At 36.4% G+C, this 26,917-nt stretch overlaps 1 protein-coding gene across 1 annotated transcript in view; it reads right to left on the reverse strand.

The window, feature by feature from the left end:
• Positions 1-26,917, reverse strand: part of HOMER1 (homer scaffold protein 1) — an 87,886-nt gene that overhangs the window by 29,828 nt on the left and 31,141 nt on the right. The window contains exons 4-5 of the mRNA XM_059836668.1: positions 23,627-23,719; positions 17,365-17,507 (exon numbers count right to left, since the gene is read on the reverse strand). Coding sequence (XP_059692651.1) covers positions 17,365-17,507; positions 23,627-23,719 — 236 coding nt within the window. The remainder of the gene's footprint in view (positions 1-17,364; positions 17,508-23,626; positions 23,720-26,917) is intronic.

Consider the following 26,917-nt stretch of genomic DNA (forward strand, 5'->3'; position numbering starts at 1 on the left):
ACATACAGTTGTGATTAACCGTACACATACAAAAGGAAGTCTTACTTGATAAACTGGAATTTATTTAAAAAAGTAAATCTTCTCAAAGTTACAATCCAGAGATAATTACCAGGAAATCACTTTGAGTTAAATATTTTGAGTGCGGCCAATGAAAAACTAATTAATATTCAAAGAGATCCTTATCCTTAATTAGAGTATTCAAAATAATTTTTAGTAAAGGAGGATAGGTCCCCTGGGGAGAGAAGGAAGAATATTAACAGAGCATGAAAGATCTGTTCTTCTTTTTGGGATAAGAAATATCTACATGATCTCAGTGGAGTTACATCAGCACAAAACCAGAGAAACATGGTTGTGAATCAGCTCATAGCAAAAGAGATGAAGGAGGCACTTGAAGCCCATTGTACTTTAAGTGCGGTGCCTAATATCAAAGCCACCCTGCTGGAAAGCAAGAAAGGCAGCTGAGTGGATGAAATGAGGAATCAGCAGATGAGAGAATTAAGTGTCTGGGAGTCTCGCGTTCTGCACAAATATTGAAGGTTCATTCCACTCCAGGACATGTTATTTCATTGTGCGCACACCTTCGTTCAACTTGGAGCTTCAATATGCTTGAACTCCCAATTTCAATATCAATGTAGAAGGCAAATACAGAAGCTTTTTCTGCAAATTTGGGCAGCTACAATACATGGAGATGGAACAGATTTCTTCCTCAAGGTGTTTCACATAAGAGCTTTCACCTTCATTTAGCCTATCAGCTTGGCCAGCCTCTTGACTGGACTCTCAACCACCCAGAGTACCCACACAGCCTATGGACAGAAGACTTGCCTTTCCAGCTCTGTCACAGGCAGTACTGCTCTTAGGTGGCTCCTGTACTATGCTCTATCAGCTCACTGAGGAAGGATAAATATTTTTGTGGACTTAATGGGTGAAAATGACAAAAGAAGTTGAGTAATGATATAGACTCTTTCCATGATGAAGCAGACCACTACGCAATGAAAATAGGTGGCCATATCCTAAAGTCATGCTCTGTATTTTGGTGTGCAGCCTTTATTAATCACAGGGCTATAGAAACCACAATAACACAGACTGCTTTATCATGGAGGAATAGACTGGATACGAAACTCAAATTTAATAAATACCACATCCAATAACCCAGCATCGTATGCCTGCAAAAGGCAATAAAGCCAGAGTCAAAAATGGCAAAGTATGTGTTCACTGCACATGGAAACACTAAGAGTTAAAAGAAAAGAGGAGCTCTTGAAAGACACTTCATGGAATTTTAAGACAAAATTAATGCTTCAGCAATGATCTCTAGTCATTCAGGACTTGGGTCCCAGTCCTGAGCCAAGTTAAAGGAAGGAACAAAGCAAAGATAAAACAATGACACTACCAAGTTTCCTGTACTGCATGTTATTGCACCCTGGATGTGTTAACACAAGTAACATTTAAACTCTGATTCTTATTTAAATTATGCTGTTAAGCCCAGAACTAAGCATGATTTTGTATACTGTATCACAAAGCAAAAACCCTGTATTTAACCTGAACGAAGTCCCTGATCTCTCTGAAGAGGCTCAACTTCTAACTTTATACTTTTAAAAATACCTCATTTTTATTAGTAATTAAATTTTATAAAGTAAACAGAATTTTTTATCTCTTTATTAAAGCCACAGAGTATAAACAAATCCCAGTAACTCTTTCTTATAACTTTAAGCCCTTAGAAAGCACAAATGTGGCTAATTAATTTCTAGGTTTTTTGCAGTAATCATTAAAACCTTACTCACCGAACAATTACCACATATTCTGAAAAAGTGAAAGAAGAAATTGTCCTTGCACCCTTATTGACATAGCATACTGGTGTTGTTGGAAGTAGTTTACTCTCATATCTGTAGTGTGTAACTGATACCCAGTAAGTTTTTTTTAGTGCACTGAACATCAGGCATAATTCCTTGTTGTTGCTATGGTGCTGAATACTTCAAATATTCCAACAAAATTACGTTTTTAAAATCAACCAAAGTTTTTTAGGAACTTACATCCTAGTTTTTGAAATGAGTAGGTATTTGACTACAAAGATAGTAAAATTGACTCTGGCATTTATGGCACTTAATCACTAAGAAATCAATTAGATGATATGGCTATCAGCAAGTCAGATACTAGGACATGGTAATCCTGACACTAAAATGAACTTCATTGTGGAACTCATCTGTACACACAGGAATTTAAAGCAGTTTAACTCAAATTCACACCCTGAATTAGTATGGATTAATTCTGCTAGGCCCATGGCTAGGCAAAATCCCAAGTTTCTTTCAAAAATCCTACTAATAACAATAATTTGTGTGCACTCAATCAATTTGCACTCTATCAGCAATTTAAGATAATAGAGTATTTGACTTCCCTACACACCTCTTACCTGGGCTGTCTTTTATTGAGTGCTATTCAGATTTTAAGTTTCACTGAACTGTGCTCTCAATTTCACCTTTAGTGAGTTTTTTGTCACAAAAATACTGTGGTGGGGAGGACAAGGAACAACTTCTTTCACAGTGACCACCTTCTCCACTTAGTAAAATAGGGACAAAAGCCCTGCGCTTCCAAAGGTTGTATGGACTGGGGAGTTTGCACTCTCCACAAACTGCCCTGCCTAGTGACATCTAGCCAAGGAGATTCTAAATACAGTTTGCCCATGGTCACATTTAGCACCCTTCCACCTCCACAGATTTCTGAGGCCTTATGGGATCTGTAACACTTCCATTCCCATCTGAAACACTCCTGGGCATGCAGTGTTGATTTGTGTTTTTGTGCAAGGAGAATAACACTCAGGTGGGTGGCAGTGAAGCTTTCTAATCACTGCAGATATGCTGGAGTGGAAAAAAATGCCATACAAAACACAGTAACTGTGCCCTACAGCCACAAGGACACTGAAATGGGAACAGAAGAGGAAACATGAGGAAACAATTCAGGCCACAGACCTCAGCACCAAGGCACATTTTATTTAGCAGTCTCGATGTGGCTCAGAAGGCTTTGGAAGCTGCAGGTTGATTCTACAGGACTCAGCACAGGTTTTCAGCTCTGCAACACCAGAGTGAAGACAGTAAGAGCTACTCTCTGGGCAACCACATGCTCACATGCAGAGCAGTGAGTTGGCTAAAGAGACTTCTCCCAACCCTGTAAGCCTGACACAAACTTCACACAAGTAGTGGAGATCCTCAGCACAAGCCTCTGCCTGCCTTTATAGGTGCTGTCACAGCTGCAGCTGGAGTGTGTTGTGCCTCTGCTGAAGATGAAGCAGTTGTTACAACTGGTTCAATGTGAAAGATTTACAAATGTCTGGTTTAATTCCTAGCTAAACCTTTTGTTATTGATACAACAGGATGGCTCAGACTATAACACCCCTTAATGCTAGTTCCTATCTTACTTTCATAGCAGACACTGACCTCAGCAGAAGACTCAATACAGCTGCAGGGCCTCACAACTCCACTACCAGCAATAGAAAGGCATTTTTATAGAGTAACCTACAGAAACGGTTCTATATCATTTGCATAAAGACTGATTTATGACTACTGGGCCTCCACTCAGATAGTACCTTAGGTTATCTTATGATATCAAATAGTAACTATCCGTGCAATTCATTTTTGCATTACAGTCGCCAGTTTGCTTATCTATCTCAGTAAATACAAGGACATGCATTAATCACACAGGTAGTGCCAGAGATGGACTCTCATTCACATGCTGACAATAAAATAAGCTTATTCCATAAAGGGAACTGAAGCTACCTGGAAGCATTGAAAATTTAATTAAGTTTCATTTATCTCCTATGGTAGCCATGCAATTACTTAAGAGTCAATAGCCTAAATATAAAATGCAAACTAAACCATCTATGGAACTCTCAGAAGTACTATGAAGAACAAGCAGTAAGTCGCATGATATAATCACAGTAAAATATTTATTGACTATATATATTTGAACAAAACAAATCACAAGTGAGTTGTAACACATGTGGATACTGCAAGTTGTATTTTTTTCCACTCCAGTTCTTAAAGAGAATGGAAGCATTACATTTGGCTTGTTTAAACCAAATCTGAATCCAAGAAGAGACTGTATTACTTGCACTATGTTGATCCTAAAGCCAAATTTACTAAAATAAAATTAAACTGATGAATCAAGATATTAAATTTAATACATGGGAAGTCTCTGATACTGATACTTTTCCCATTAACTACAGCTTAACACTCAGAGGAAGCAGTTCCTATGTAAGTTTCTCTCCCTAATTGTAAAAAAATCCCATTTTTAAAGAAAAAACTAATATGACACCTATCTTAACTAACTGGTAGTTAATAGTTCTTATTTACTCAGTCTAGACTAAGTGATTTTAGATTTCCTTCATCTTCTTTTTGGAGTAATGAAGATGATTAGGCTCAAGAATTCAGCTGGAAGGTAAAATATAATAATGTATAGTTCCATTCTTTCCAATTCAACACTTAATTGATGTAACAGTTTCCAAGAAGAATATAAAGTTTGGCTCCACTCTTCTCTCCTTGTCTCATCTTACTTAACTCACTGCAACCCAACAGGGAAAGAATGAAGTTGCACATGAGTTTTTCTAGTTTTGAGCTCACAGATAGAGCAGAGACTGAACTTTCATCCTCTCATGAGGCTGTGCCTATGTGCCACATTTCATCATGTTTGTTTTCTAGTGCTGCAAGCTCTATTTCTCTTTTCCTGATAAGGCCTCTAGACAAGAGAAAGGATAGGGCAAACACAAAGATGAGAAGATGTTTAAAAGCCAGCTTTCTTCAGCCTCCCACTATGCTGATCATAAGCCCAGCACAAGTAATTCCTGAAGTGCCGAAGAATAATTAAATCAAAATACTAAAAGCTCTGGAGAGTATAGAAGGAAGGTACTAAACGATTGGTGTTGTCAGGTAATTACATTAGTTTTACATTCCAAAGTATTTCCTAAATAAAGTGCAGGTAACTTGAAGTCATACACAGTGATCGGTTAGAACACACTTCACATACACAGGAAATTATTTTGGCTATTTTCTTAAAATCGGGCCAAATTAATCTGCATGTATTACCTACATGCATTTGGCTTCAGACAACAAAACTGTATTTTTCTGTTTGCATTATAGTGAAAGGAAAACTCCCTGTTATTTTTCTTCCTTTGGTAAACTACTAGAGCTGAATAACTGAGTATAATTCAGTTAATTCACTTTCAGGGTTTTGGTTTGGTTTTGGTTTTTTTGTGTGAACCATGTTATTTGAAGAAAATTACTTCTAAGTACCTGTGGGATTGCAGTCTCCCAGAAGAATGGTTTCCACTGCTCTAACTTTAATTTAGAAACCAAACCCTCACTTCATATCAGAAAGACAGAACTTCATTACATCACAGTTCCATGGAGTAAAATCAGCAAAGGCAACAACTGTATAATCAAAGCTGATCAGGAGATGTGGACCACTTATAATGCTTTATTATTGTATACTTGAGAAACCAGAGTTGTGGACATTCCAGACATTTTATTTCAGCATGTTCACACAGCTCTAGCTTCATTTGCCAAATGGCTTGGAGCTGATTAAAAAACTCTTATATTCTAGTTCATTGCTCATTTGTGCCAACTCAATACATTACAGACAAAAGTTGATGGCTGTTTGGTGTTACTGTGAAGTACTCTTAAACTCAAAAAGATAATACATTAAGTACACATTTTTGACAGACAAAATAGTTGTGTTTATGTGTGCCTGCCCCAACCTCTGCCCATGTCTGCCAGAACAGGGCTGACACTATTGATGTCCCATTTCAAGGGGTCTGCCTACTACAATGTGACAGAAAATCAACATGACACAATTATGTTTAATCAAACGACTTGTTCAGGTGCAGACTGAATGCTGTTTGCACATTTAGACACATCCTGAAATGGCTTAGAGGAATGCAGCCTTGGCTGTTTACTTGATCAACAAGATTTTACTCTAGTCTTCTTGGGGCTTACACTATCTGGACAGGAACCTTGACCTGGAGGGTAGGGAGAGTAATTGAAACAGTCCATCAGGGAGCCACGGCAGGGTGATTGCAATCCCAGGGAACATCATGCTGTGTTGCCTCCATAGAATACAGAAAGCAAAACTGTGCATTGCAACACTGCCAGGAGGTACAAATAAAGGCTGTATCTGGTAAAGAGGGTTTAGTGAATGAGACCTGTCTTCAGCAGGCTTAGATGTTTAAAAGCCAAGAGAAGTTAAGTACCCCAACTTGGCACTTCAACCACCCAGTTTTAGGTGCCTCTCTAGGAGGAAAAGCATCAGGCACTACAGAAGCCCTTCAGGTGTTATTTTTTGACCTCATTGTAACATGGATGTGGGAGAATTTGTTCCACCAGAGAACCCAGGCCACAACATCCTCCAAGGGAATTACTACCTTAACCTATCACTAAAGAAGGGAAAAATCTTTAGCAATCTTAATTCAGCTGACAACACCAAGACACTTATAAAGTATCATATAAGTAAAACAGGATGGATCTTTTGCCTTGGACTTGAAACTAAGCTTTTAACCTCATGTAAAATTAAGAGCTTCTGGTCCTTGGTCCATTGGTCTTGAAGGGATGTAAAATGATCCCTCAAAGAATATACATATTCTACATGCATGCATACATACACATACACACATACACACACAGATTTTATGAATTCCAGATAAATTCTAGAAAAAATAACTTAGTTGAAAGCTATTTTTTGTATAAGTTATTCATTTAAACATGAAATATTCATTTCAAAAACACACTATGTTAGTACTCTTTTAATGTTTTCTCAACTGCTATTCTCTTTTTTGTTGAACGTTAGCTTTTATATATGCATTCTTTCAAGAAGTGGGCAGAGGTAATCCATTTGATTGAATCCTATCAAGTATCTAAACCCAGCAAGTGGCTTCATCAACGTGATCTCTTTGCACCACACAGACAACTGTATGTTGGCTCTGAACTGGTGAAGTCAAAAGGCACAACAAAGTTAGCTCCTAAGACACATGTGCCTGTGAATGAAAAATATTCCAGGGACAGAAGTGTTCTTGCAACCCTATCCTATCCTCCCTGTTCTGTGTGACTGCTGAGGGAGCCTGTACGAGGTACAGTTGTCAATTCCGAAGACTTACTCTGGCATCAGAAAGGTAGCAAAGACACAGGAGCTGCATTCACATCTCCTGAATTCACACACTATTTCTGCCTCTTCTTAACCCAAGCAGAATTTGGTATAGCAACACTTCTAGCTCACATTTTCCACAAGAATAAAATCATAACTGAAGCCAGCTTTCACTGCTTTTGACTTTCATTCTAATCCTCTAGTATTGAGGTATCTAATTGACTAAAATTAGCTGATTGGAAGTCCATACAGGCTTCATTAACACCATATAAGCAGTTTATAAATGGCAAAGCCCATGGATGAAAGAATCCATGCTGTGTGTTTCAGGGGAATCCATAGCTAACATTTCACCAAGACTCAAAGTGGAAATGTTTCATGACTGAAGATGTTTGGCATCTTATAACTCTGGTGCAGTGTACACTTCATACTTAAATGCAGTGTAAATTGCCCTATCATATCCCCTATTGTTCATCATATATTTAATATTATTCTCATAAGTGACATCATGAAAAAAATGAAAGACTGGCTCTTAAGCTTCAGTATTTGCAGAAGATGGTGCTAGCCATCCCCTTTCTGTTTTCAGAATGTATCTTTTGTCCAAGAAGAGAGTGCAGATAGGAAGGGAGTAATACAGCAAATTCTGAAAAGAATAAAAAAATCCATAGACTAAATTGGTCACTTCATCTTTAACATGAGGTATTAAAGGATGAAGTTCCACTTCTTTATTTTCTGATTGGAAGTTTGAGAAAAATGAGTTGTATGCTGTTTCAAGAATAGGAATTAATTAGTCTTTCTTTAACACTGTCATTATAGTTGTTTATCATAATGTCTACCAGATGGCAGTGAAACCACAATCACACAGTATACATGAAACTTCAGAAGCAGATATCTATCTATTTGTACAGCTTCTCAGAGGAGATGTACACATATATCACGATCCACCACTACCCCTCAAATAACACAGGAGGCAGAGTAACTTGTTGGTATCGGTAAAAAAGATCTAAACTTATATATCCATGCAAGGGAGCTTCACTTTTGCTAAAAAGTGTATTCAACTACAGGCTTTTTTCTTATTCCCTCTCTCTTTTAAAAAATACTTTCTTCAAGTAGTCTACTGGGTTGGGCCCCACTGCCCAAAAGGTTTAACATACATCCTCTCTCTTAGAGAGAGATTAATAAATCAGGCAGATAAGGAACAGCAACACAGGGAAGTTTCAGAAGAACATGGGAGCAGGTGAAACAGACACAATACCTAGTGCAGGGTAGAGGGGCCAAGTGACTGGGAAATTTAAAGACCCTACAGGTGAAAAGAGCCTCTAACTGAAAGATTCAGGCTTGTTTTATGTGTTTTATCATAGAATCACAGAATGGTATGGTTTGGTTTGGAAGAGACTTTAATGATCATCTAGTTCCAACCTGCCTGCCAAAGGCAGGGTCATCTTCCACTAGACCAGGTGGCTCAGACCCTCATCCAACCCGTCTTTGAACACTTTCAGGGATGGGGCATCCATGACTTCTCCAGACAGTCTGTTCCAGTGTGTCAGCACCCTCATTTTAAAACATCTGGGTGAAGATGTTCAAGTACTTGATCAACTGAACAGCTGGAGATGTTTCCTCATCAAAACAGAAATATTCAAGAAAGTATGGCTTGGGGGAGGCAGGTTTATATAGACTTTAAAGGAGTAAGCTTTAAAGCTGTATTTTGAAATTACATTGTTGCTATGAGTGGGAACATATTTTAATACAAAAAACTGACAAAAAAGCAAAATTTTCTCCTGATGAAGTTTTTTTAAACATGTTTTTAGCTTGTGGACTTTGAACTCAAAACTCTTTAGCAACACGTGAATTTCCTTCACTAAGGTGTATGACAGAGGCATTCTTCCATGACTACTGACTCTAAGTTGCACTAGTTGCACTAAGTGTATCTAATTTTACTAAACTAATCAAAGTTAACATGAAGTGAACATTGGGATGAGTAAAATATGCAAGAATTAAAATACGATAGTGGTGGAGATTGTTCTGCACAAATCTTCAATTCTCTTCACTGTTTTTTCCTCTAAAACTGTATAACCTTTCAATAAATTCTATGTGGTTGGGAATATGTACCCTGAAACCCAAGACCAGATTATTCTTGCATTTCAAAGAGACACATCATAATGACAGTCAATTTAGAGGTGGAAAACATGAAATTAACATATCTGGAAATGTTTCTTTAGCATTTGCCTATCCATATAGATGTATAGATGCATAAGCATTATATTTTGTGTTGGCAAAGGTAAGAGGACTTGAAACAAAGCAGCTACACACCAGCTACTAGGAGTCTTTATTTTCTAATGAACACTTCTGACTGACTTCTGGGGCATAAGACAGGACACTGAAGAGGTCTCTTTGCTGAGGCAAAGCATGTGTGTGCAGACGGGTGTAAACTCTTACCTGCAGAACAGACTGCCATAAGTCTCATTACAAATAGTCCAATTTTCAGGTTCTAAAGAAAGCCCCCAACTTTCTGATCAATAATTAATTTTAGGCTGAATTTACAGGCATGGGTGGTTCATGTTACATTGATCTTGAAATACTTCCATGTAACTCCTTTCCTAGCCAATGAGGAGAAGACTATGATGTTTGAGTGATCAGACCTGGTGAAAAACATGTTTGTCCTGCAAAACATCCCCTCTGTCTTTCTTTTTAAAAAGAACGTCTCTTTTCAAGGTCAAGACTTTTGGAAAACCCATTGAGACCCAAGAGATCAATAGCTATGTGGTTGTTTTGGCTTTTTCTTCCCTGGCAACTTCAGGTATTATTGGCTTTCTGGTTTTCTTCCTTTAGTGGGAGACTGAAAAATTCTAAGTATGCAGTGAAGTTTCCAATGCAAAGAAAGCATGACATTTGTTTCAAAGTGCTAAGTCTTTCCACAGATAAGTTTCAAATGAAAACCAATTCTACAAAGTGACTATTTCATCTCAAAGCTTTTTGTTTGTTCATTTGTTTTCCTGGAGAATAGTGTGTTGAGACCTGCAGCATTTCTTTGGTGCATCTTTTCTCTTTTCTATTAACAATAATTTTCAGTCATGAAAAAAATTTTCTAAAAGACATCCAAAAGAGATCTCTAGTATATTATGGACAGGACTTTGGTCTACTTCATGGTGTCTCAGGAAAGTTCAGTTTGCAGTTTATAGAATCATAAAATCACAGAATGCTAAGAGTTGGAGGGAACCTTAAAGATCATCCAGTCGCAAACCCTCATGCCATGGGCAGGCATACCTCCCATTAGACCAGGTTGCTTAAGGCCTTGTCCAACCTGGCTTTGAACACAGCCAAGGTTGAGACATCAACCTCCCTGGGCAACCTAACTGCAGTACCTCACCAGATTCAAAGTAAATAATTTTTTCCTAATATCTAACTCAATTTCACGTCTTCCAATTTGTACCGATTACTCCTTGTCCTAGCACTACAGCTCCTGAGGAAGAGTCCCTCTCTGACTTCCCTGTAGGCTCCTTCAGATACCGGAAGGTTGTGATGAGCTCTCCAGACAACCTTTTCTTCTCCAGGTTCAACAGCCACAACTTTCTCAGTCTGTCTTCAAAGAGCAGGTGCTCCAGCCCCCTTAATCCTAATCCTAATACACCTAATCCTGTATTACTGGTTGAAAGATTTCCTATAATGACATGAAACAATACCAAAAATAGTGATGGAAGGAGGAGTAAAGATGACATAAGGTATCAACTGCGTACATAAGATCTCCTAAAACTACAGTTTTAATAATGTTTTTTGAAAAGATGATGGCATGCTTAAGCTTACAACTCAAAATCCATCCAATTTTAAATAATATATGTACAAATTATACCATGTACAAACCTTAAAGACACTGCTTACAAATTTAAACAAGTATTCACTCTGGTATCAAAATGCACAATAGAAAAGCTTACTTGCTATTCAAGTAAGTTACTTGGAAAATCTAGAATAAAGAAGTAGCTCCTCCACTACTGCCTAAAAATTACAAAACCAAGGGATTTCATGCTTAAGAGTGGAATCCTAAAATGAATTAATCCAGTTCAAAAATTGTATTTGTGAGAATATTAACAGAAGTATGACTGTTAAATAATGGGTGCAACACAAAAATCCAACCTGAGCCACTCACCCTACCAAATCAGATTTAGGGTTAAGCATCACACATCCCAATTCACAAAAACAATGTTTATAATTGCTGAAGTACTAACAATCTTCAATGCCATCCATACTTTGAATAGGTTGAACTCAGCACATTTACTTCAAAAACAGAATTTCATTCCTTAAGCAAGTTCATTCATTTTCTTTTAACTGGGTTTTGGTTGGTTTTTGGTTTGTTTTTTTTTCTTATGTACATTATTAAAGGGAGGAAAATCACATAGCAAAAGTAGTATGGTTTGTTTTGTTGTCTTGGTTTTTTTAAAATATAAATTGCATAAGGATTATATTCCTCCTCTAAGAATGTACTTGACAGGTATGTTTCAAGAGCGCTTTGCTGTCCCTGAGAATGGTATTTATATAATCTAATTTCAGACACCCAGCTCATACAATTTACATCATTCTCTCAGAGTCCTTACTAAATAAACTCAGGAAGTAAGCAATTCACATACCCTAAATAAGAACATGCCTATGTGCAGAAGGGAGACTGTGAAATTACTCTCTTAAGCATTAGATTATTTTTAGTTTTTTGCTTTCATCCATTTTCCCAGCTATTAAAATTAGCTCTATTAGTTCCAGAGTTTCTTAATTTTGAAGAGTTAAGCAACACATACAACATGGACATTCTTCCTCTGTACCTCTCCTCCATTACTAGAGATATCTTATTAAAATGGTTTACTAGGTATTTCACAGATATCTAAAGACTCATCAGAAATTGACAAAATCAGGGAAGTCAGACATAAAAAAAATAATTAAACAAACACAATGTGAGACCTTCCTTTCAAACTACTAATGTCCTAGCAGGAACCTCTATTTTGAAGGAGACCCTACATGAGTTAGATTCTAGCAGCTTGGGCAGAAGTGCAGGAGCTTGGGAAGGAGCAGGAACTGGGTCAGGAAAGTTGGGGAGAGCACCAGGCTCATGCCAGTAAAGGACAAGAGGCTGGAAGAACAGTACAGCTGGCCTTCATAACAACAGAAAATGTTGGTTGAGGGCAAGTCATATCCAGGTCTAAGTTTCTCTATTAACCAGTTATTTGCTTACACTGAGAGCTGGAAGATATCAGGCCTGAGTTTCTTCTCTGAATGTGACACAAGAAATAATCTTGTTCAACAGAGCAATTGAATTTTGCAGAATTCCTCTAGTGTGCCCTAAAATGTCACAGTTCACTATAGTACTGTGCAATGTGAAGAAGTTGCTGCCTTTTATGTTATACAGAAACCTTTCAAAAATGCCTGATTTACCTTTTCCATTCCAGAAACCTTTCAAAACCCAAGTGGATAAATTTTAGAGCAGCTTGATCTCATCTCACAGCTGTTCTTTGAGCAGGAGCTTTGATGAGAGAGCTTTTAAGCATTCTCACAACAATAAATAATCCTCTGATCAGGTTAAATAACATTCAAACCCAAGTATTTTTAAAAAGCAATATGTGTCCCCAGACTACCTGATAAGGAAGCATAACTCTATAATAAACATCTAAATACTAGGATTTGAGTTTAAATTCAAATTAAAAAATATCCCAATAATTATTAACTCAAAGATTTTCCTTAAAGCCAAGTTGACAGTTCTGTCTGACTCACAAAGTACCTGTACTATAACACAACTACAATATTTAAGCTTGTAGAAGTGAATAGTTTCAATACACACAGTGAAAAAATCTACTGAAGAGATTTCTATATACAACTTTTAATGAAAACTCAGAGAAAGAGCATGACCTAGCAGCAAAAGTTTTTGGTTTTTCTTTGTTGTACAGCATTGGATTTACATGCAGCATTATTAAATGGCAACCTATCTAGACAATAACATTTCTAAGATATAAGCATCATTCAAATTAAGTCCATTTTCACTAAGGCAGTGAGTCAAAATTCCCCATTAAAAACTTGAATACAAAAATATGAGTCTTAACAAACAAGCAACAAACACACACATTATCTATTATCTGATCAAAACATTATGCAATAGAAATTCCAAGTTTACGTATTACAAAATAAAATGAGGTAACAGGTACAAGTCATGGTTGACAGGAAATTGAAAACTTTCGAAGTTTGTCCCAGAAGAATCCTCTTATATTTCCTTTCTGAAAATGTGTTTTATCAGCTTCTTAAGGTGTCAAAAATGGAATAAAGCTTGTTATAAGCAAATGTATTCTCTTCAAGAGTGAAAGAGCAAATTCAACAGTTATCAAAGAGCAGCACTTGCAAAGTTCACCAAATACACTATTCAGCCTTAAAATAAAATTCAGATATTAAAACTGAATAGTTTTAATAAAAGTTTTAATCCTCATGGTGCATAGAAGACAATTGTTGTGAGTTAAAAGTCAGTCAGATCTGTAGTGGTCAAAAGTTTTTAGCAATTTTTTTTCTCTCCAAACCCCACTTTGTAATCAACAGATTTCAGTTGGAAAAAAAGACCAAAAAATCACAACTTGAAGAATGTGGAAAATATTTTTAAGCAGGAAATTTATCTGAGGAAGATATAAGAATATTTAAGAATATAAATATGTGCACAGAACGAAAATATGCACATTTTTTAGTCTTAATTTAAATGTGAGATTTGATTACCTAGCTTCTGCTAGAAAAAAAGTCTTCTTGGACCAGCTATTGTTCAGAAAAGGACTGATCAAGGTCATGGACAAGATTTTTAAAAATTCTAATGCCATTCCTTAGGCTACATTTTACTTCATTTGTTCTGGCAACATTTACCCATTACAGCAGTGCTCAGTCTGTAGAATATTATAGAATGTGGGAATTCACAGTAATATTACTTCATTGTTCAACATTAACCATCATACATAGCTTAAAAAAGGCAAGATATTTAATTAAAAGAGTTTATCTTTGGTGCAAGACTTGTAACTGTTTAGTACACTTATCTCTTATCTCTCAAGCAGTTGATCTGAATTACACTGCTTGTGAAGAGCATTAGGGCTTTCCAGATGAGAATTAAATTGAAGCAACTAGACTTCAGCACTGTAATGCACAAGGGGCACTAATGGAATTTTAGACATATTCTGGAGAATGTCAATTTTAATTCTTACAACTATTTACTGAAATAATAAGACATTTGAGTTCTAGTAAAACTCTGATGACTCGAGTACTGCTGATTTTTGGGGTCAGAAAATAACTATGAATACAAAAGTAGTCTACGCTTTTGCAGCCGAAATAAAAGATCTCAGCTACTTATCCTAAAACCTAAAGGGCAGGAGAAAACATATCTGGCCAGAAAGGACATGTTACAAAAAATTCAACTGAAAATTTTTCAGGTGTGCAGATTGAAAATTACAAACAGTAGGATATAAACTAAAGCATGACTTTCACACCTGTAATTGCTGACCTTTTCCATTCCTGTCAGACTTCAAATACATATAAGGACATGAAACCCCTTACTTGAATCACTGTTTTGACAGTGGCCCCCTTCAAACCTTCACTCCTCCCCTCCTCTGCCACAGACACACCTGGCTCTGCTGTGCTTGACAACCTTCTTGGCAGCCATTCTCTCACCTGGCCAGCCACCGCCACCACACATAGCTGCTCACCTCATCTTGCTCCCCACAAAGCTACAGCACCTGCCCCATGACTGCACGGGCTCCTTCTGTGCTGCCCCACACCTGCTTCCATGTGCTCCAACACACACTGAGGACCACACCTTTTCATTCTTCACACAATAAGTATCTAGTGTTAATGCCAGAGCATAATGGAGCTTTCCCATTTATTGAATAAATGAACTTGTTATGGTAGTGTTATTTCAGAGCAGTATAAACCAGCCTGGGTGACTCTCACATGCCCTACAGCTAAACTCACTGCAGGGAAATCCACAATGCCTTTCCTTGTGAAAAACACCTAGAGATTGATCAGCAGTTTCTGGACTAAAGCCAAATCAGTGAAAAGAAACACCACAAACAAGACAACACTCAAATGCCCTTGCAGCATTACCTTCCTCACCCAGAAGTGCTGACTAAACTTTACCTTTACTGAAATGTAGAATGCAGAAGGAAAAGGCCCAAGATCAGCAGAAGTTACCAGGATGCACAAAGAAAGGGCTCAGTTCAGCAACTCTTCTCCATCACACACAGAGTGCCACACACACACCACATCATCAGAAAGTCAGGCAACAAGGGAAAGCACAGTTCTTTCCTGTACTCCTGACACATGAGAAACCCAGGGAGTCTCCAATAATTGGGATGCAAGGCTTTAATTTTTTTTTTTCTTGTAAGTTAGGGCAAGCAGACTGCCTGTGGAGAGCCCCCTTTTAGACAGCACAAGCAGCTAGGTGTGTCTACCTATTTGCAAAGTTATTATTATGAAAACTCTCTACAAAAACATCCCCATTTAACCAGGATTAAGACAATCCTGGAGGCTTCACTTTCCATCTCCTTTGTGCATGTGTTTCATGCATATTTATTTATTTATAATAAATAAATAAAAGTTATTTATTTATAACAAAATTCTTACCTATTCCAAAAATTTAATTTATTTCAAAGAGGTATATAAACTTGGGTTTTCTTCAGTAATAGTTCATTAACAAACTTGAAGCTACCATCAGCAAGATAAAACACTGGTCTTTTGAGAATGAACAAGAAGTAAATCTCAAAATGCAGAGTTATTATTGGAAGATTAATTCTAGCTACTGATATCTAACAGGACAAAAACCTAAAACTAGGCACTCACACTGCTTACATTAAGTAGATAGAAAAATGCAATGCATGTAAAAGTTTTGTAAACTCTACTCTATATCATTAAAAATGACAACAGGATTTCAAAAGTGTCTTCAGTAATGCTCAATGGAGACCAAACTTAGTTACTACATTGGCATACCAGAAAACATATTTACATATGCAGAACCAGAGGGGACATCTTCAAACTATAAATTTTTTAAAAGAACAAACCACACTATTCATGTGCGGGCTTTATCACAACTCCTTTTCACAAAAATATTGACAGAAAATTTTGATACTCAAACAATTTAAACAAACTTGTTACAGAGCACTGATAGATCTGCAACATTTGTAATACTCCTTCACCATGCACATAACATTCTCACAATGCACCGTTTCTTCTGAAACACATAATACATGCACTGGTGACAGTATAAAAATAAACAGAATCATTCTGTTAAAAAAAAATAGTGTAAGAGGGTTTTTCTCATTTGAAAAATGCAAGTTTTTTTTTTTTTTCCAGATGCTTAACAGTATTATTCTCATACAAAACTGAGATGTTCTGCACAATTTTGATTTCACTTGTGCTCATTTTGAATTGCATAACTTATCTGAAGTATTAATATTCCCCAAACTTTGATGAAGAGCTCTTAAACTCTACTTAGGCTGAATTACACAATGCTTAAAAAATAAATCTAGTATTTCCAGATGTGTTCTAAGTTTATTAAATGTTTCACTTACTCTCCATGGTCCCAATAAATTACGGGTTTTATTGAGAGCAGCTCCTTTACAATTACATCTAATAGGCAAGATATATCCATTGTAACTCGTCACTTGTATAATTAAATAAAATGTCCTACCTTTGTCAAAGAACTGAGCACAGCATTCCTAGTGCAAAAAACAAGAATTCAGTCTGAAGTAGAGCTACACTTCTCTCATACTTTGAAAAAGAGTTGAAAAATTTTACAACTGTCAGAGAACTGCACAATTTAAGCCTGCTTTAAACTTCATAATCCAAAAATGCTGTAAGAGTCCCTTTTCTTCCAAGAACTTGTCACTGAAAGGTTGACATCGAGGCCCATCAGCCATTTAAAGAATGTGTACAAAAATAATTTAATTGGAATAATCTATGAAACAGGTAATTTTACTAAGAATTCAGACATTGAAATATTGATTCCTGTTAAAGGGACACCTACACTAACCAGTGTTCAAGGGCTGATTAAACTATAATGTTCCCCCAAATTTTATTCCAAGAGATTTTCTCCTTTTTTTTTTTAAATTAGAAAAAAAATTACAAATCCAAAAGTGAGTCCATTTTTGGGGTGAGAGGTGGGTTTGCTTTGTTTCTCCAAACAACATGGGAGAAGGTCCCTTTAACAAGGAAGAAGATAGGTATCACTTAATCAGGATGTGGGAATGGAATCTGTACCTATGGGTAAATGGCAATGCGTTCTGTGTTGGTTCAGCCCTTGGTTCTGAGTTCTGCGTCACTTCTGGCATCGCTCGCTCGTCATCTGTCCCATTAATGCTCTCTGGAGTTAAAGGAGACTGAATATCCCCTCCAGCTGATTCCTTAAGTGAAAAAAACAACATATTGAAATTACAAACTGACCTGTCCAGAAAGGTTATGTACATAAAAGCACTAACATTCATTCTTAAACAATACACATATTTTAGTTTGTATTAATATGGTGTTCAGATTTCCAGCATCTCTCACGGTCCCATTTCATCAGGTGTATTTAATACAGAAGTATATTACCGAAAGATTCACATTATCTTACACAAAACACAAGTGGCATATGAACTCTTTGCAAGATCCAACCTTCCACTTTTAACAGACCTCTCTCTTACCTGGAATTACATTTCACCCTCATTCTGATACACAGTGGGTGACTCTTGATGCTTGGAATTCCTGTCTCATACTTTACATTCTAATGCAGTGAAACAAACAATTCTGGTATTTGTTTCAAAATTTAGTTTTTTGTGCTGTTTATTAACCAAAGTGAACAGTGGGAGGGTCATTTGAAGTGTGTTCCCATTTTCACCTATGAGCCATCTGTAAAGAACACTTGTTCAGCAAAGTACAGGGAAAAATTTTCATAGGCATGTTAGCCTGGCCTAACTCTTGCTGGTCATGCTATTATCTGTGAAGGAGAATACTCCAGCTACAGCCAGGTGTACACAAAGCTATGGCTATGCAACTGAACACCTGAAGAACTTAATGGTTCTCCCAGCAGAAAGCACTGCTGTGGTTTTCATTACCTTTCATCACACCACCATGTACGTTCATGTGTACATTTAAGTATGAAAAAGAAGAGAGCTGATAATATAAAGAGGCAAAAAAATTCTTCTATACAAATGGCATGTTTTTTGTCTTCTACTGCTATTATTATTGTTACTATTATCATCATCCAATAGGATAGACAGTTTCCATTGACAATGAATTAAAGACTTTCTGGATCTAAATGTTTTCTTCTATTTTTTCTTCTTCTCAAACTACATTATGTATTATAAAAATTTACATACTACGTCTAAAATATCTGTATAGCTTGTATCTTTAAGATAAAATTCCTGCAACACTAGTACTAAATACATAAAATCAGAGTCTACTTATTAAAAAGTTTTAAATGTGAGTGCAAAAAACTTATTTCAAAATAAGGAAAAATATTACAATTTCCATCTAGGCTTTTTTTAAAATTAAAGTACTTCCATAGACTTCTAATATGAATAAAATTCAAGTAACAAAAATTAAGGCAGAAAAACATCCCACTCTATGTAATAGCTAAAGGTTCATGGCCTGCAAATTCATGAACAAAAGAAACATCAGTTTTTAATGTGTTTCTCCTCCACAAAAAGGTTAATCAGTGCTTTCACACATCCACAACTACCCCTGCCTGATAAGTAATTTATTTGCAGACAACTCTAATGGAGCTGACTACGAACAAAGTACCAAATATAATAGAAAAATCCACTTACACTGAAAGGATTTTTCACAAATGTTTACAAATAATATGTTCCCATTTTATATTAATTAGAGGAGTAAAAGTATTTTAGAAACATTTTGTGAGATGTGCATCTGTAATTATGCTTTTATTGCATGCCATTATAACTTCACATAACCACTCCAGATTTTACAAAACTGGGCATGACATTGTGATATTTATATTTAAATTAAATATAATAGTGGGGTATTCATCAAAAGACATCTTATATTTCAACATCTTAAGAAAAACCCCACATGCACTTACAGAAGAGCCCTTAAAGTAAAACAAGTAGACATTACAGAACAGATCAAACCACCTTTTAGTGATAACAACACGGAACAGAAAAAAAAAATAGAAGTTAGTGGTTCTAAAAGAATTAACAAAAATAAACCCCCAACAAAACGAAACAAAAACTAACAAATCCAGCATGTTTAGATATTGAGTATTATACTGTTGTCTCAGTAAGGATTCCATACACCTTCTCGGCACAGCTTCATAGTGCTTCTCTGCACTGTCTGGCAGTGGTATAAGTCTACTGGCTACTGCCCCCCAAACACATATGAAACGTTTGTTGCAGTATTTGCTGCAAAAATTCATATAACATCCCAGACCTTTTTCACAAGCTCTAAGGGAATTTTGTACTTCTACAGAGAAAAACACAAGAAATTATAAACCAGGATAATTTTGCCAAAACCTACCATTTCTTTCACTAACAATCATGTGATTGTAAAATTTTTCAGGCAATAGTTATTCCTAATAGTTTGCATAGGAAAGCCTCAGAATCACAGACAAGACTATATAAAAAGTTTTACTCACCCCACAATTTCAGAAACCAACAAATGTCTTAATCTGAAATGACCAGGGTCAAAAAAAACCTATCAGAGCACAGTTATCCTTAGAAGAAAAGAACTGAGGATCAGATGCCAACTGATTGGGGTGAAACCTCTCAAGACTGATGGGGAGCAACTGCAAACTGCACAAACTGTACAAACTGCTCTGTTTGGTTCTGCACTTAAACCTAATTAAGGTTACTTTAAAATAAAAGAAAGGGGGCAGGTAGGTAGACACAATTGTCAGGCTATTGCTTCATGCAGCCCAGTGAACTCCAGATGTAAGTGTAAGTGCATGGGGAAGCTAGTAACTGAGAAACAGGTGTTTTGCCACTGTGAGATCCATGAGTTCTACAACAAAAGCAAAATGATTTCCCATATTACAAGATGGATCTGGGAAATAGGAGGTGGCAAAGCAGGGGACCCAGTATTTCAGTTTTAGGTAACATAGTAAGAGGACTGGAAGTTTTTATAACCTAAGGCTCAATGAAATGGATACCAGATGGTATAGCTATGTGCATAGGTGGTCTCTGAAGTCCTGAAATAGACAATGTCTTTCTCGACCAAAGCCTCCAGACATACCAGATATAGATAAATTGTGTACTATTATATGAATCTGTCTTCATACAGATGGCTTTAAAGTACAGGTTCTCTGACACAGAAACAATATGCTACTCTTCATCTCAAGAAAGCCCAGGGTACTCAACGGGACTTACATATAAAAAAAGCAGCATCTCTCTTCTAATTTGGTGGTCCAGGCCACTGTCTTTTTCTGAACAAGTAAAGTTCTCTTTATAGTTAAGGGAAATGGTGATTTTATCTATTATCTGATATTCTGGAAAATTAAAGTAAAGCCTGCTGGTAAGCAGGCGGAGAACAGGGAGTATTAAAGAAACAGGGAGAATGAATAGTTTAAAATTAGCAGCAGCATTGCTTAGGGGACAAGGCACTCCTGCTATAAAGTAATTGCAAATTAGGCTACGTATGGTTTTCTTTCTATCGTGTATTTCCCACACACTAAAAAAAAAAAAAATCCGAAGAACATATTTCATCAAATGAAACAAAATATCAAAAAACTCCATGGAACTTCTATTTCCTGGCCATTCAGGCCCTTTATAGGAGCACTTGGCTAAAGCACATAACACCTGACAGAATGAACCTAATTTCAGCGGACTTCAGGCAAAATTGCTCTGAAGTTTTAACATGGCTAGAGTCTGCTAAATATTTGAACTACAAATACATACCAAATTTCTGAGATATTCTTGCTGTTATCTCTTGATTTCTATTTCTCTGCAGTTTCCCAAGTTTTTGCACAGCATTCAGATTGAAACTAACACGTAGCAGAGGTATTTTCAGGCTTGCATCAAACAATAGTGAACAGCAAATGTCTTGTGCAGTGATTTGTTACACTAGTTGTAGAGATATTTCATAAAAATTCAATCTGTAAGGGCATACTGAGGAAGAAAAGTGTATTTTTCCTCTTAGAATTCTGTAGTAGAGAGGGTGGAAAATATACCATATCCATTACTTGAAGTAACTGAAATAATAAGGACATTTTTTAAAGTTGTACCAAGAGAAATAAAACATTCTATTTAAGTTTGATGTTTATATTTTCCAGTTTTGATAAGTATTTTCCTACTTATTACTAATTTAACATGGAATGATATCTGCATGTCCAAGGGTGCAGAGGGATTGATCCTTATAGACAACTGCGTCATCATTACAGAGCTCATAAACTTCCCAATGTCCGTCCTGCCAACACTGCCAAAGCTCCACTGAAAAAGCCAGGGTCCTGCAAGGTGTTAACTGACCATTAAAAATATCTTCTTCCTCTTTCACTCTCCCCCTCTCCAATGGATCACTATGCAAAAGGGGAAGAAGAGCTATAAGATGATTCAGAAAGGCAACAATTGAATTGTTTGCCATGCAGCCATCTTTTAGCAGATGATGAAAATGAGAGCAGGTGCTCTTTTCAAGCGTCTCTACGGTCCCAACTTCCCCCCCTAGCACCAAGCACCCATCCTCTTCCCAGTCATAAATCCAACTGAATGAGCCCAGTACCACAGCTTCTTATCTGTTCTAAACTCTGAAGTTCTTGATTTGATTCCCTTCTCTCTAGGGAACTAGCATGTGAAAACTACTATGTTCATGTGTCAGCACTTGCACTCACTGTACAACTCAGAATAATACACTAGCTTATCAACACAGTGAAAAGCCAAGAGAAGAAAAGTAAGGCCTGAATAGGAAATTATTCTTAAGTGTGCCATAATGAAATTGCAGCCCACAATAGGCATTATAGAATCACTCAGAGTAACACTTCTGTAACTGCCTACAGCATAAAATATTAGGTTCCAACTGTAAAAAGAACTCTGTACAGGAAAATGAACATCATTAATAGCTGCTCACACAGTTTAAGAGAAAGCTTTAACCCTGATGAGCTGCAAGACAAAAGCATCTTATCCCTGAGTAAATAGCTCAAGTTTACGTCCAAACCATCTAATAAGTCACTCCACGTGACAGTGTCAGATTTAACTTCTAAGACCAAAATATTAATCAACGTGTCAAAAGAGAAGCATAATATTTTTTTTGCCTATAACATCAAGTAACTAGAGGCTTGGGTGAAGCACTTCACTGTTTCTAAAGTCAAGTGTGTATTATTGATAAGTATATAATATTGAAGTACTTACTTCCATTGTCTCTGTGGAATTTATCAAAAATGTAGGGAGAGTAAAGTAAACTTATAGAAATCCCTGCCTTATTTTTTTACATTTCAGTGGAGTAAGCGGTTTCCTATTAACAGCAAAAGCCAGCTTAGCATCTGGGCAAAATGCTTACAGGGAAAACAACATGATGCTTGCTCATAGTACTGATGTTTTGTATGTTCTGATTTCCACGGACTTCTCTTGGTAGGACACCAGATGTAGCTTTCTGGTAGCAATAAAACTATTTGTGCAGCACACTGCAAACTGCCTGCCATCCTAACTCCATCAAAGAGCAGAGACTATTACAATAAAAAGCACTGAAGATACACTGATTCAATGAAAAGACTCCCCAGAAAAAAGGTTCAGTCTACTCAACTCAGGAATCCCTGCTGTAGTTGTAAAGCTGTTGCATTCTCCAAAAGAAGGAATTGCATTTGTCTTCACAACTGCTCAAAACAAAGCAAATAGCTAACTGAGTCAAAACTTGGGCAGCAGGAATACAGGAAAGATGGGGCATAAAAGACTCAAGAAGTTTCTTTCTTCAAAGCAAATTCTAAGTATTCATAATTAATTTTAGAAATAACTAGGGTGAATTTGAATATAGTAACTGACTCTCTGTGCCTAGATTAACTCAGTTCATGTTTTGAGATACCTTTTATAAACTCTAACTGTATGACACAGCTACTGTAATAAAACTCCAGAACCAGCCATCTATCATCTTCCTTCAATGCATCTCACAAGAGAAAACTACACAGTAGGAAATAAGTAAAAATGGTTTGCTGTTTCAACCTTTATTTTTGATGCAATGATTGTTCTATAAAAGTTATTTACTGTGCACCACCAGAAGTTTTGTGGATACAAGAGGAAATAGTACAAAAAGTATTTGGTATAGTTCATTTACATAAACATGTTTACTCATTTTCTTGGGAAAGCTGAAATAAAGGAAAAGGAATTTAAAAACCACACCATTTTATTTTAGAACAAGTCCCTTGGACTTGCTTGCAGTATATGTTAAATGTATTTTTAAGACTTCTTGACACTCTTGCTGACAAATGAGAGGATTCACAATAACTGAGAAATTGCCCTTAATTTTTAATACATATTTACGTAAGGAACAATAACAGTAAGTAGCAGAGACAAGAAGTATAATGCTTGAATCAGGCAGTAAGACTCACTTGAGAGGGTGTACTTGTTAGCTCCATCTTTTCATGGGATTTTTCCTTTGCTATTCGTGCAGCTTCTTTGAACTCCTGAAATTTTTCAGCAAACTGAAAATACATATGTTTAAAGAACAAAAAAAAGAAAAGAGAGAAAGAGTAGGCGTGAAATAATACATTGCATGCAGAACAGAATGCTGTACTTTGCATTTCACAATGTCAAATTCTGTCAGTAATTTAAAAAATTTTTCTCCTTATTAGATACTCATTTAAATGAGTTACACAGTGACATACCTTTCAGGCACTTAATACATATCTTAATACACACTCTTTATATGTCAGGAAAATGACAATGCAATGAAGTATGATCTGTTGCTGGTAGTTTTAAGAAACTCACCTCCGAGATGGCTAATAATAGGGACAAACTGCCTTGCATAGCTGCTTTCAGATTCAGGTTTTACCCTCCTCAACAAATAATCTCCTTCTGAAGCCTAATGTGGCCACCATGACCTAGGAAAGCTTTCAGTGTACTTTGTTCTTTCACGACTGAAACAATACTGACTTCTTCCCAAATGTTAACTGCATTTATAATTTCAATAGCTAATTAGAAAAGAAACAGTGGAAATACTGTGTTTATCTCTAGAACATTCACTGACATCAATCAAGTTAAAGAACAAATTCACTGAACTAGAACAGCCTATACTGAATACTAAATCATGAAATTGAGCATGGAACTGCCATATGAGGTTTTAATTCTACGCTACATGCACCTCTTCCAAAAAATAGCTAAAGCAGCAATTTAGAAATATATGCACTCTTAAACCTTAAAGATTAAATTAATTTGTTAAAAATATGGCCTGGTTTCTCTGGCTAGAAAAAAAAATTGGCTTCAAGTTCTCATCTTGCCACTACACTAATTGCTAGAGTGGCCACAATTTTGTTTTTGTGTCCTACTTCTTTTATACAGACCATTATCTTAATATGATCAGCTTAAGAGTGAAATGATTCTGCAAAAATACCAGAAGCTTCTCCAGCAACTTCTAAATCTCTTTGGCAGCAGCGTATGAAGAAATTGTTTTGCACTCAATGTATATACAAGGTAAAAAGGGTACCTTTTGTGCGGCACAACCTCACAAATTATTTTCAATCAGAACTTACTTCACAAGACCTAAAAAACCTTATTGTATTTAAACATTTTTCTGGTAGGTTACTAGTATCTGAGGACTTTAATTTCTCTCCACTTGTATCCTGTATTTCATTTGTTACATTATTTGAAAGCTTATTTTTCCTGAAAGTTTAATCAAGCATCAAAAAAAGTCTCAGAACAGATGATGAAATTGGCAACAGATGACAAAACAGGTCACCAAACCAGATAACACTTTTTTAAGACTTGTGCCTAAACCTCAAAATCTCATGGGTAACCTATTATTTAAATCATTCTTAAGACCAGAGAATTATTAAATGGCAAATACGATTCTGAGGTTTGGAATAAATGGCTGAAGACAAAGCAGTAAATATGACAGCCACAGAAACATCTTTAAAAAAAAATCATAGATCAATAGACAGCATTCTAAGAAAGAGCCAAAAAGCCCCATTTGGTTGAGATTTTCACAAATTTTCTAGAATTCTTTGAGACAGTCAGGTGATGAATAATAGCTATTTCTTGATAAAATTCCTGAATAACAAAGATGAGTCTCATGGTATGAAAGAAGTTTTCTGGAAGGTCACATTCTTAAGGAAAAGAAGAAAAATTGTGCATGGAGACTTCATAAGGCTGCTGCCATTATCCATGGTGGCACTTCCCATTTAGCATATTGTTTAAGCTTTGTGGAATAAATCAGTCAGCTAACTCAAGAAGCTAAGACAGCGTACCCTAAAAGGAATATTTCTTATACATCAGGATACTATCAAAAGCATAGACATATTCTGAGAAAGTAGCCTCAATTTTTCCTGAAAGTGAGAGGATATTGTGTTTCTCCTACTGCAGCAACAAGAGGGACTCTGCTAACAAATTGTGGTCCTGTGAATATTCTTCAACACAGGTATCTTTCAAGTATCACTGACATCTGTTGGAGCAGTCTTGAGATGAATTTATGGTCTAACATTGAGAAAAGGCCTAGTGAAGAGAAATATTTAATTAATTTTCCTCTATACTTTTTGTATGTGAAGTTGATTAGAGTGCCATTACTTTTCCATCAGACAGTCTCATTCCACTAATTTCTATTCGGAATAACTGTACAGAAAAGAGGTGGCCATTGCTGCACTCTACCCTAGCAATCAGTTCAGAAGGACAGGGGTGTGTGGAAAAGAGACAAACAGTACAGAAACCAAACATACTATAAGATATGCAGACAATAATGTGAGAATAAACAGTTTATCTGCTGGGATTATTTGCATCATTAAACTGTGGAAACTGGTCACAGACTAGACCAACCTTTCTTGTGGTTGCAGGCTGCATTTTGCTCTCTGGAACTTAAAACAGTTACAATCCTAAAGCGCTAGCTGTATCAGAGTGCTCTGGTAAACCTGGCTATGATGCACAGAAGTGAGGGCAAGTAATCTGAGGGAGAGACAAAATATAGACATGATTTCTCTAAAGTTACAGGGCAGATCTAATTCAGGTCTTCTGATTCCCAACCAAACATACCTACCAGCTTCAGTAGCTGAACAGCTTCTAATCTAAAGTAAAGTTTTCTTTCCCCATCAATAAATAAATAGCACAAAAAAGGTTGTTTAAATAACACAAAAAGTTAAATGTTTAGGAATTTTAGAAGCAACAAGTGGCAATTGTAATCCACATGAATATCAGTTTAATAATTAAGATATAATATGACAGGAACAGTATGCTGAAAAGGGCTCACAGATTCACCATAATCTTCAGAAAAGGTCTGTGACTCTGTATTTTTCTTAATAAATTTGCTTATTGTCCATAAAAGAGCAATCTGAGTAAAAAAAAATCCGCTCAGAAAAAAAGAAATTAAGAAAAAATGTCTACTGTAACCTTTCAGATTAAGTTTTCAACAGCAACATAGAGCTTTACGTCAAAGGAATATTTAAAAGTCCTAGACATCAGTTTGATGGCAGTGAAAAGAATGGGAGTGAAAGAACTGCAATTAAGAAGGCGATGGAGGGCAAGAGTTGAGGACCAAGATTAAAAAAAACCAACATATTTTCACCGGCAAGGATAAACTAGAGCTTGAAGTCAGGCAAAGAGTGTGTGCATGACTACAGCAGGATACTTTGCCTTCAAAGAATCATCTGTGAATAATAAAAACAAGCTAGTCTAAAAGAGTAGTAAACTAGATTAGC

This window comes from Haemorhous mexicanus, chromosome Z (assembly GCF_027477595.1).
Source record: "Haemorhous mexicanus isolate bHaeMex1 chromosome Z, bHaeMex1.pri, whole genome shotgun sequence".
Lineage (NCBI taxonomy): Eukaryota > Metazoa > Chordata > Aves > Passeriformes > Fringillidae > Haemorhous > Haemorhous mexicanus.